Source organism: Chlamydomonas reinhardtii, chromosome 7, assembly GCF_000002595.2.
Source record: "Chlamydomonas reinhardtii strain CC-503 cw92 mt+ chromosome 7, whole genome shotgun sequence".
Taxonomy (NCBI): Eukaryota; Viridiplantae; Chlorophyta; class Chlorophyceae; order Chlamydomonadales; family Chlamydomonadaceae; genus Chlamydomonas; species Chlamydomonas reinhardtii.
The window spans coordinates 5,137,519-5,148,447 of record NC_057010.1 but is presented as its reverse complement, the minus strand read 5'-3'; the positions used below and the strand labels follow the sequence as shown (position 1 = coordinate 5,148,447).

The 10,929-nt window shown below is 62.0% G+C and overlaps 3 protein-coding genes across 3 annotated transcripts in view; 1 reads left to right on the top strand and 2 right to left on the bottom strand.

Moving 5' to 3' along the window:
- Positions 1–2: 2 nt before the first annotated feature.
- Positions 3–2,172, bottom strand: CHLRE_07g348150v5 (uncharacterized protein). Its single transcript, XM_001692404.2, has 2 exons — positions 2,016–2,172; positions 3–1,822 (listed from the first exon to the last, which is right to left on the bottom strand). The coding sequence occupies exons 1-2, from the start codon at positions 2,106–2,108 to the stop codon at positions 1,550–1,552; spliced, it is 366 nt and encodes a 121-aa protein (XP_001692456.1). The 5' UTR covers positions 2,109–2,172; the 3' UTR covers positions 3–1,549.
- A 160-nt stretch (positions 2,173–2,332) lies between these two features.
- On the top strand, positions 2,333–4,321 carry CHLRE_07g348100v5 (uncharacterized protein). The gene is made up of 3 exons (XM_001692519.2): positions 2,333–2,768; positions 3,115–3,171; positions 3,658–4,321. The coding sequence occupies exons 1-3, from the start codon at positions 2,494–2,496 to the stop codon at positions 3,827–3,829; spliced, it is 504 nt and encodes a 167-aa protein (XP_001692571.2). The 5' UTR covers positions 2,333–2,493; the 3' UTR covers positions 3,830–4,321.
- Positions 4,322–4,330: 9 nt separating this feature from the next.
- CHLRE_07g348040v5 (uncharacterized protein) overlaps positions 4,331–10,929 on the bottom strand; it is a 9,202-nt gene continuing 2,603 nt past the window's right edge. The window contains exons 5-12 of the mRNA XM_043064504.1: positions 10,783–10,881; positions 10,373–10,497; positions 9,908–10,027; positions 9,713–9,767; positions 9,191–9,336; positions 8,672–8,841; positions 7,808–7,974; positions 4,331–6,969 (exon numbers count right to left, since the gene is read on the bottom strand). Of these exons, the coding sequence (XP_042923072.1) occupies positions 6,220–6,969; positions 7,808–7,974; positions 8,672–8,841; positions 9,191–9,336; positions 9,713–9,767; positions 9,908–10,027; positions 10,373–10,497; positions 10,783–10,881 (1,632 nt within the window). The 3' untranslated portion in view covers positions 4,331–6,219. The remainder of the gene's footprint in view (positions 6,970–7,807; positions 7,975–8,671; positions 8,842–9,190; positions 9,337–9,712; positions 9,768–9,907; positions 10,028–10,372; positions 10,498–10,782; positions 10,882–10,929) is intronic.

Here is a 10,929-nt window from a genome sequence, read left to right as displayed (position 1 = left end):
TTCGTTCAAAAGGCTTACACCCTGCGATGGGGTCCCGCAAACCCCTGCCCCTTCGCTCCATACATCCGCCCAGGGCCTGCCTGTCGTCTGGCGCCTGCTGCCAGCATACTTCCGCAGCACACAGGCGCACACACGCGCACACACGCACGGGAAATGTCCCGATTCTCCTTCCAGACAGACCTCGAATCAAAAACCTCAATCGCTCGTTTGCGTACCGTATAATTTGTGAAGTGCCCGGCAGTGCAGTGCAGTCTTCCCTTCATTCCCCATCACCGTGCGCTGCCTGCACTAGGGCTTGCACACCTGCACCGCGCCCTACTTGCAAGGGTGTAAGCCTTAGTGCAAGCAGGGCCGCAAGTCCGACCACACTCATGACCGCGGCATGCCAGCCTGTCACTGTCAGCGGCACTGGCCTCACAGGCAATCTTCCTGGCTCCAAAGCTGTGCGCCGCCCAACGACAGATTCTCCATGATGCCTGTCGTCAGCCCAGACCGACTACGTGCAAGTCCCTAAATGTCCAAACCGGAAAAACCTCCATGTCCTCAAAAAAGGCGCCCCCGACCATGGGCCAAAAGTGCCAATTGACCCTGGGCATCATGTGTGTATACATACCCCTGGGGTCTATAAATGCGACATTTCAGGGAAAACCTTCTTCGCTGAATCCATGCACACTCCCAATCCCGATGCATGACTCTTCACACATGCATGGGCGTGTGCTTTGTGCTGCTGCCACCTGTGCAGCGGCAAGCAGCGCGTCCAGTCCGCCTTCCGTCCAACATGTCCACACAGGAATAATGCGTGACGTGATGCCGTGTAGACCGCTCAAAGCATGATACGAAAGCAGCATTTTGAGTTTTTGAGTTGCTGGTTCTGTAAAGGGACGTGGTTGTGCCCGTGTACGTGCTTGTGGCGTGCACGTGCCGCGCAATAAACACACGTATAACATGGAAACATGTCAAATAAGAATTCACCGTGCAACCAAAATATTAGGCACGGGTAGGGGCCGTCGTTTCAAAATTCCAATACCTTTAATACCATGCAAACTCCGGCATGTCTGACACCGTGCACAGACCAAGGCTCTGAGGGCTGCTGTGCTGTCGTGTGCTCGCACAACAGCTGCCGGGCATTGCGCCGGGAGTCCCTAAGGCCCCTGAGGGAACGGCTCGAAGCCACAGTCGCTGTCGCTGCGGCCTCCCAACGCGGCCGGGCAGCAGCTACGGAGGTAACGCAGCAGACACAGCAGCAGCCCCGCTCAAGCGGCGCCCAGGCTGCAGCAGGACCCCATTCAGCAGTGCCTGCCACCAGCCCGCCGTGACGCGGCTCGCGCGCGGCCTCGAGCCCATTTCCGAGGCCTCCGCGTCACCAGCCCTGATGCCAAGGCGACTCCCCGCACTCCAGCAAAGTAGCGGAGATCACTGGCGTCTAGCATACTAGCACGCCTCGCTGAGGCACTGCCATGCCACGCCGTGCCGCGTCTCACCCTCTATACTTGCACGTGTACACGTGCATGTGTACGCGTGTGCTTGCGTATGATCACCACACAGCTAATCAGCAGCCGCCCCGCACCCGCCGCAGGTAATCGAGCTGCTCCGGCGGAAGCGCCACGCCGCGCTGCTGCAGCTCCGCCAGCGTCACGCGCCCCATTAGCACCCGCTCAAAGTCCGACATGCCGCCCGCCGCCGTCGCCTTCTGACGCCGCTCGCTCGGCTCCGGCTCCAGATCTAGATCCTCCGGCTCGCCGTGACCGTGGCGGTGCGGGTGCTGGGCGTGGTGGGCGTGGGGTGGATGGCCTGCTGCTGCTGCTGCCGCGGCTGTTGGGCCCTGCGGGTGCAAGGCCGCGTAGTGACAGGGTTCAACGGAGCGATTGGGTAGCGCGTGAGAGAGAGAGAGAGAGAGAGAGAGAGAGAGAGAGAGAGAGACAGAGGGGGCTGCACCTGATAGCAAAGCACCCAGCGAGTGACGCGTTGTGGCCCAGTCCCCGACTGACCCCTCGCCAGTTTCAGCGCCGCCTCACCTCGCCGCCGTGACCATCTCGCCGCAGCCGTACACGCCGTCGCTCCACAGCGTTTGAGGGTGCTGCGAGTGCGCCCGCGTTCAGGCCCTCCATGTTTCTACTTCAGCGTCGACAGCTCGGTCAGGGTTGGCCGCAGGAATGTGAGTAATTTCGTTAGTTTATAATAGGTAAGCCAAAGGTCCAAAGAATACCTGTGTAGGAAACTCAGGGCGCCGTGAAACAGTCTTGCATGCGCGCCCATTGCTCGCAGCCAAAACCAGCCCAGGGCTCCGCAACTTTATGTTCGCTTTGAGTGCAACTATCACCGCAAATCCGACGTGCTTGCAAGCCTTTGCAGCCCGACCTCACTTTCTAGTTTCTTCAATCGCCGTGCCAGCCATCATTAAACATCTGTTTAGAGCCTTCCAAAACCGAACTGCTCTAACCAATAGCTGCGGCGCGCACACCACATCACATCCGAACTCCCCTGTAACAAAGTATGCCGCCGCGCGGCCAACCACCAGGCTTTGCAAGTTCACCACAGGACAATGTTGTAGCCCTAGAACCCGGCGCCGGGCCAGGGCCCAGCAGCCACGCCACGCATCGGCCGCAACACACCACTCGCGGCCCGGCGCACCCGCTAAGCACCAGCACCGCCCAATCCGCGCCAACGGGCGTGTTCGTGGACGCGGTCACGGGGCGACACGCCTCCACGTCAGCGGCAGACCTGCTAGCAAAGCGGCGTCTGACGTGGGACAAGCACTACGGCTGGACGTGAGTGGGCCCGCGCCTCTGCGGCGGCTTGCAATGCGGTGACACCGTCCGGGACCGGTTGGGGCCTGTCGTGACAGTGACAGTGGCGAGGGTAGTCATGTTGACTAGCCAGCGTCATGTGGGTGCAGCCAGCGCTTTGACCTGAGCTTCGGGTGGTGGGGTACACGAAAGAACTACATCGCTCTGAAGGGGTTGAATGCTTGCGTCTCGCATGCCCGACGGCATTGCTCAGGCGTGCGAGCGCTTCCCCCAGTCCCAGATGCGGCGCCGGCATAATGCGTTAGCAAGCTGTACAGGCTCCATACAGTGCCCCTGATGTTTTTGTTTGACTGACTCCATGCCTCAGGTATGATGCCTGGGTGGACGATCCGGCGCGATACGCCCTTGCAGGCGCCAACGGCAGGTGCGGCGGGGCGGCTGGGTGGCTGGGGTGATGGGCGGTTGGATGGCATGCCTTGCGATGGCCTGTGTGCCGTGAGTTACCGGCGGCCTGCAGCCGGGTTACCTGCACCGGCGTACTCGTGTGTGTGTGTGTGTGTGTGTGTGTGTGTGTGTGTGTGTGTGTGTGTATGTGTGTGTGTGTGTGTGTGTGTGTGTGTGTGTGTGTGTGTGTGTGTGTGTGTGACCCGGCCCGTCTTTGCTAAGCCCTGTCTCCACTTGCACATGCCCACGCGCATGCAGTCACGCACACGCACGCGTACGCACACATACACACGTGCTCTTTAACACAAAACCACGCAGACGCACACGCACACGCACATGCAGTCACGCACGCACACACACACACACACACACACACACTCTTGCGCTGGGTAAATAACTCCGGCGCCGTCGTTGGGCGGGCTTCTGTTTCCTTTCTTAACACAGACTCGCCCTTGTCCTCACACAGGTTCTCCCTGCCTGCGCTGGCTCGCGGTTTCACGGTGACTGTGGCTCAGGCTGCTGGCTCCGCCGCCCTGTTCGTGCAGCAGCACCGGCACCTGCTGCAGCCGCTGCAGCAGCAGCTGGCGGGGCTGGGCCGCGCGGCGGACGGCGAGGCCAGCAGCCTCAGCGGCGCGTGAGGAGGCTGGTGGAGGAGGAGGAGGGGGGAGGGGGAGGCAGGCTGGGAGGAGGCAGGCTTGGAGGGGGCTGGTGGGAGGAGGATGCAGGCTGGGAGGAGGAGGCAGGCTGGGAGGAGGTGGTGCAGAGTGGGAGGAGGAAGTGCAGAGTGGGGGGAGGCGATTGCGTTGTGATTTGCGGATGTGGGGTAGCCTTAGCGCGTGCGAGCCTGCGGGGCCGTGTAGGCTGGTAGAGGCGGCCTTTGGCTAGAGACGTGGGTTTGCGGCTGCCTTGATGGCGGCGCTGTGGACGCGGGAGGAAGGCCGGGCACAGATGGGCGCAGATGGGCAGGGCTGGCATGGGAGAGGCATGGGAGAGGGGGAACCGCCATGGGCACTTTTGTGCTGCTGGTGTGGCTGATGCTCAACCCTGACGGTCACGCCTGACGGCGCGCCGGTGCCGGGGTCCGGGGCCCACGTCCGGCTGCGTGGAGGCCGGTGTAAACATTATGAGTCGGCCCTTGAACGTTATGAGTCGGACCTTGCGGCTTGCGTGTCGTGCCGACTTGCCCGTAGGCCGCAGCGGCGTAGCATAGGCATGACAGCACCCGGTCTGAGACGGCGCCGTGGCGCAGTGCCTCCCAAAGCGAACACAAGGGAACCGACAAAGCGGACGCGCGGAACGACCCTGCTGCGGCTCCACCAGTCGCGGAAACACAGGAACTCCAGCCACCACTGACCAGCCTAACAGCCTTTCCACCCTGGGACACGTGACGTCGAGCCACCCAACTGCCGAGCCAACCCCCGAGTGCTTATTCAGCAGGGTTGCCGCCCGCTCGCCCCCGGCGTACGACTTGCTACCCCTTTCTCACAGAGTCACCATAAAGCCGCAGCTTAACGGTCCCAAACCCCAAAGGCCACCGCAGCTTACCGGTCCCAAACCCCAACGGCCAGAGGCGTTCCGTGTGCCCTGTTCCATACGCCTGCCTGAGTCGCACATAAAAACCAGCTCCCCATCGCCCGACTCCCGAACTGCTCCAAGTGCCCCGCACCGTGCCGCGCCGTGCCGTGTGCTGTGCGCCCCACAGGTGTCTCCCATGTACCACCGAACACGCACAGCCCCCCCCCCAATTGACGTTCCTCCCTCGCCTCGATGAGCCTACACAGGACTACAGATGAGACCCATGAAAGCCCGTACTGCTACTAAGAGCTCATGGAAAACAACACGCATTGAGATACATGTTTCAGATCCCGCACCCTTCCCCTTTGTGCCGTCCTGCCTAAGCACACAGACCCGTTGCGCAATCCCCTTCCAAGCGAACAAGCACAACCCCAGGTGCAGCCCAGCCGCGCAGGTTACCTCATGTGCACACACATGTGTGTTCGAAGCATTGTGCTTGTGTGATTCGATAGCCAGACAGCCCCGATAATAAAAACATTGCGCCATCAAGAAGCAGCAGCGTTGGTGCGCAGATTGCCCAACAGCTAAGAACTGCCCCCAAACTCCAAAGCCTTGCCTTATCCTTTCGTCCCACAACCAATCATCTGAGAGTCAAGTGATGCTGCTACCGTAAACGCCTGCTCGTCGCAGGTAAGTACCGCAACCGTACATACGGTATTAACATGAATGATCTCTCAAACTAAACAAGAAAAGAGTGGTTTTCCCTCTCAAGGAAAAGACTGCACACGCACGCACGCAGAAAGTGATCTTGGGGGGCTTCGTTCCCCCCTGAATCGCTTCGCACGCGGGTCTCAGCCCAAAACACTAATACTTGAATCAGACAGCAAACAAACTCGCAGAGCAATCACATGACGGGCCGGCTCTACGCTACCGCACCAATTCCAAGTACTCCCGACAAATGCGCTGTTGGCTGTTCGGCACGTACAACCTTGCGTACAACGCCACACGCCAAAGTGAGACTGCAGCAAAATGCCTGCTTTGGCAAGGCATGCCGCCTACACAACGACGCGCGCACGCACACGCGCACCGCAGTCTAGAGTCGCGCGTTGCTCAGACGGCGGCCGCCACCGCCACAACACCCACAGCTGCAGGGTGAAAGCCGGGCGCCTAATGAACTGAAGAAAGCCCCCGCCGCAGCACGATGCCTATCGGCTCGCCACCCAGCGCTCGCCACACAATGCACGATCATGCGAATTTGCCAAGCAGCCCTGCAACTTTGCCACGTAGCTAGCTACGTACGTATCATTTTCCTTGTCATGCGTTTTGATAAGGTATCATGGTCATGCATTAGCAAGGGTTCCCACATGCGTTTCCCCAACCCAGCGTGACGCGAACTCCCGCACGTTCCGCAAGCGACGCCGGCCGCAGCCGACCTGCTCCTCAACCCGTCCCATGAACGACAAGGCCCCACGGTTGGGACGTGCGAGACCGCCGCCGCCGCAGCCTTGCCTAGCTACCGCCCCACACCCTCGCCACTACTGCCGCCGCCGGCAGCCCTGCCGCCGCGCCGCCGCCCCGTGCCGCCGCCTGCACCGCCTGCCAAGCCGGCGCCACTGCTGCTGCTACAGCGCCCTTCCCGGCGGACCGGCAGTAGCAACGAGGCGGCCTCGAGCACGTGGCCATTCGCCACGCCGCCCCGACCCAGTGGCTCAAGCTCCTCTGCTACTGCTGCTGCTGTCGCCACCTGCCCGCATCTCGCCGACTCCGCCTGCGCCACGTCCCAGCTGCCAGCCGCACCCCCGCCCTCCGTCGCCTCCGCAACAGCACCCGGCCCCGCCCCCACAGCCGCTGCGCCTCCCTGCGCCGCCACCGCGCCCGCCGCCCCTGCTCCTGATGCTCCCGCCGCCGCCGCCCCCGCCGGCTCCGCCTCCGGCTCCTCTTCGGTCAAGCCCTCATCCAGCCCTTCCGCAATGAGGCTGCGCAGCAGCGGCTGCCGCTGGTTGTGTCCAGACACGTGGTACATCTCCTTACGACTTACTCCCGGGACTCCTCCTGGCCCCCCTCCGGCTGAGGCTCCAGGCCTGGCGGCGCCTGGCCCTGTGCCTCCGGCGCTACTAGCGCCACCCGCGCCAGCTGCGGCGCCGCCGCTGCCGCTCTTCCTGCTGACGGCGGCGCCATCGCCCGCGCCTGCAGGCGCCGGCTCTGTTTGCCCCCGCTGCTGTGGGTGCTTGGCGGATTTTGAGGCCGCATTCAGCAGCAGCTCCTGTCACAGGAAGATAACGAACGACATGCCACAACACCAAGCTTGTCAGCATGCAATACTTACACACGCACAAACGCCCCTTCATCCGCCGGGCACTTTTTGTGTCGGCAACGACACCCCACATACGGCCATGGTCCGCACGCTCAATGTCAGCCCTTTTTCCTGATGGTTGTATGCATACGGTGGTCACACACACACACACACACGCACACACACACACACACACACACACACACGCACACACACACACACACACACACGCACACACACACACACACACACACACACGCACACACACACACACGCACGCACACACACACGCACACACACACACACACACACACACACACGCACACACACACACACGCACGCACACACACACACACGCACACACACACACACGCACGCACACACACACACACACACACGCACACACACACACACGCACACACACACACACACACACACACACACACACACACACACACACACGCACACACACACACACGCACACACACACACACACACGCACACACACACACACACGCACACACACACACACACACACGCACACACACACACACGCACACACACACACACGCACGCACACACACACACACACACACACACACACGCACACACACACACACACACACACACACACACGCACACACACATGCACGCACGCACGCACACACACACACACACACACACACACACACACACGCACACACACACACACACACACACACACACACACACGCACACACACATGCACGCACGCACACACACACACACACACACACGCACACACACACACACGCCCGCCCCTACCCACCTGTTGCAGCATGAGGTGCTTTGCCATGGCCGCCGCCTTCTGCTGCTCCGCCGCCACGTCCTCCCTGAACTGCCCCAGGCTGGGCCGGGGCCCGGTGAACCAGTGCCGCCCGCCCACCACCGGACAGTAGTAGCCGCCCAGGCTCAGCAGCAGCACCAGCACAGTGCCTGTATGAGGCGCAGGGGGGTTACATTCATGATTATTTTTAGGAGTGAAGGCGTAGCCAGGAACTGTAGTATAGGGGGCAGAGCAGCCGGTCATGTTGAGAACGGAGTGATTAAAGCACAGGTTTGAAATGCCGACGTCCAGTCGGGAGGGGGCCGAGGAGGAACGTGCCCGAGCCCAACGAAACGGTCTCAAACGTGCAGGAAGCGGGGAGCGAGGGACGGGGGGAGTTGCAAGGATTGGTACAGAGAAGTGTAGCGAAGTAGACAGCAGGTGTGGTGTTGCGCGGGGAGGGGTACTTCAGTGTTCTGGGGGCCGGGGACCTGCGGCCATGGATACGGCATGCCCAGCAGGGGTGTGTGCCCGCGGACCTCGGCAGGGCCGCACACCTCCCGCACCCGCCTACTGCGGCCCGTGCCTGAAGGCGCCTGCGCCTGCCCCCCCTCGCCCTAGCACGCGACCGGCCGTGCTGCCGCCGCCTCTCCGCCTTCCGGACCGTTGGCGCTCCTGTGCCTCGCCCAACCAACCCTCCGGCATCCCCGCCCGCTACCCTCCCCCGCTTCCCTGCTCCCAAGGCTGAAGGGCGTCCAACACAAACGTTGCAGCCAAACCTCCTTCGCCCTCTGTGGCCGGGTTCTGGATCTTGGGTCACTTGGGTTTGGATTCGCCTTCCCCACCCTTCAACCCGCCCTCACCCACCCGCGGCGTTGTAGTTCATGTTCCCGGGTGTGATCGGGTACAGTGTGGGCAAACTGAACACCACGGCGATGAAGGCAATCCACAGTAGGGCCAGGGCGTTGAGGCAGCGGCTGAGCCACGGGCGCATGGAGTAGGGGCCGGGCAGGAAGGCGGCGCGACTGGACAGCAGCCTGCGGGGTGAGGAGGGGGCGGGGCGTGCGTGTGTGTGTGTGTGTGTGTGTGTGTGTATGTGTGTGTGTTTAAAAAACGAAACGAAAGCCCGGCGTGTGTGTGTGTGTGCGCATGTTTGTGTGTATTGTTTTCACCATTCCCAGTAAGGAACAGCGGTCGGGGGGAGCGGGTAAGTAACGTTCTCGTGTAGAGCACGAGCTGGATACGCATGAAAGCTACCAATACGGTACGCAACCCCACAGCCCCCCCCCCCCCAGGGCTCTCCCAGGCGCCTGGCACGCCGCACAACCGCTCCCCTCCCCCTCCCCTTCCCCTCTCCCCCGCCCCCCGCTCCCCCTCCGCACCCACTTGCAGGCTATGGGTATGCCGTACGCGATGTAGGTGTTGACCACCGCCATGGTCTCCACGGTGGCCACGTAGGGCGGGCTGAAGAACATGGGCGTGCCCAGCACAGCCGCCAGACCCGCCATCACCCACACCGCGACGACGGGCGCCTGCAGGCAGAGCGGGGGCCACAGAGGCGGGCGGGCGGTTGGCTGGGTGGGTGGGTCCATGGGCTGGTGGGAGTTGGGGAGCGGTGGGAAGCGGTTGCAGAGGCACACGATGTGCAGGCAAGTTCCCCATGGCAGGTCCCACGGGCGGCAGAGGTATGGACGCGCGCTTTGCACGGGGTCAAAACGGCACACGCCACTCTTTCCCCGTCACCGCGCGTACTCGTAAGCGCTCAACAAGGCTCTCTCGGGCGCTGCCCCTGCCCCCTGATGCCGCTGCCCCGTGCTTCCCCTGCCCTTCGCCACCCTCCCCGACTGCCGCCCCAACCCCACTAGTTTAACTTGATTGGTTTAGTTTGGGCTGGTATTCACAACCCACCTTGGTCCTCTCCTCCACCCGGCCGATGTACTTGTTGAAGGGCACGGCGCCATCGCTGCGGCGCCGAGCAACCAACAGGCCACTTTTACTTTTTATAAGGCCACAAGCAATGTCCAATTGCGTCACAGCTCCCGCTCCCCATATATGAGTATTCTATTATCGAAAAAATTCAAGGAAACGAATGCGTCTGCTTACCGCGAAAAGGCGAAGAGCATTCGCGCGTTGGCCCCGATGGACTCGTAGGTGCACATGAGTGCGGCCAGGGTGGGGATGCTGAGTAGCGCCAGACCGCCGCGGCCGTCGCCGTAAGCCGCCCTGTGAGGGGGAGGCGGGAGGGAGGGTTATGTGCCCGAGCCCAACGAATTAGGTCTCGATAGTCAAGGAATCGTCGCCCAACCCAGAATTGCAGGGAGAGAGGTTCCAGGCATCGCGCTAGATAGGAGAAGGCGATGACCCGCAGACTTCATTAGGGCGGGAAAGCGGGGAGGAGCAATCATGGCGTATCAAATGGGACCTGGTTACTGAGGGGGAGGGAGCGCTAGTCTTCTAGGCCCATGAACACCCCATCTCTCTTCCTATCTCTCTCCACGCATAACTCCCCAACTACCGTACCTCCCCAGTCCCCAATCATCCGCTCAACCCCCCCCCTGACTGTCTCACTTGTGCACGTTCCAGAACAGCTGTGCCACCGCGTGCTGCCCCCTGCTCTCGTTGTCGGTCGCCAGCAGCTCCCGCGCGTCCAGCGCCACCGAGTTGAGCACAAGCACGTAGACGAAGCCGCCCACCTGCGCGTGCGGGGGCGTATGATTGCGCTCGAGAGAGAGAGAGAGAGAGAGAGAGAGAGAGAGAGAGAGAGTGTGTGTGTGTGTGTGTTTTGTGCAGGTCTGAAACATGTGAGTTACACGTGTAAGCGTTGGCTGTGTTGGCACACTATGCGCGCCGGCGAAGCAGAGTCATCCGCAGCAGGCTTGCCTTACTGCGAATGGCGACGACACCCCAACGCCCCCCCTAGCCAGCCCCCCTCACAACCCCTCGCAACCCCCCTCTTCGCCGCGCCTCCTGCGCCTCACCGCTGTTGCTGCAGTGGCCAGCACCATGCCCCTCGGGGCGTTGATGTCGGCGTGGTGGGTCTCCTCCGCCATGTGTGGGGAGGCGTCGAAGCCCAGGAACTGGTGGGGCGTGGATTTGGGGGGGGGGGTTGCAGGGATGTTTGGAAA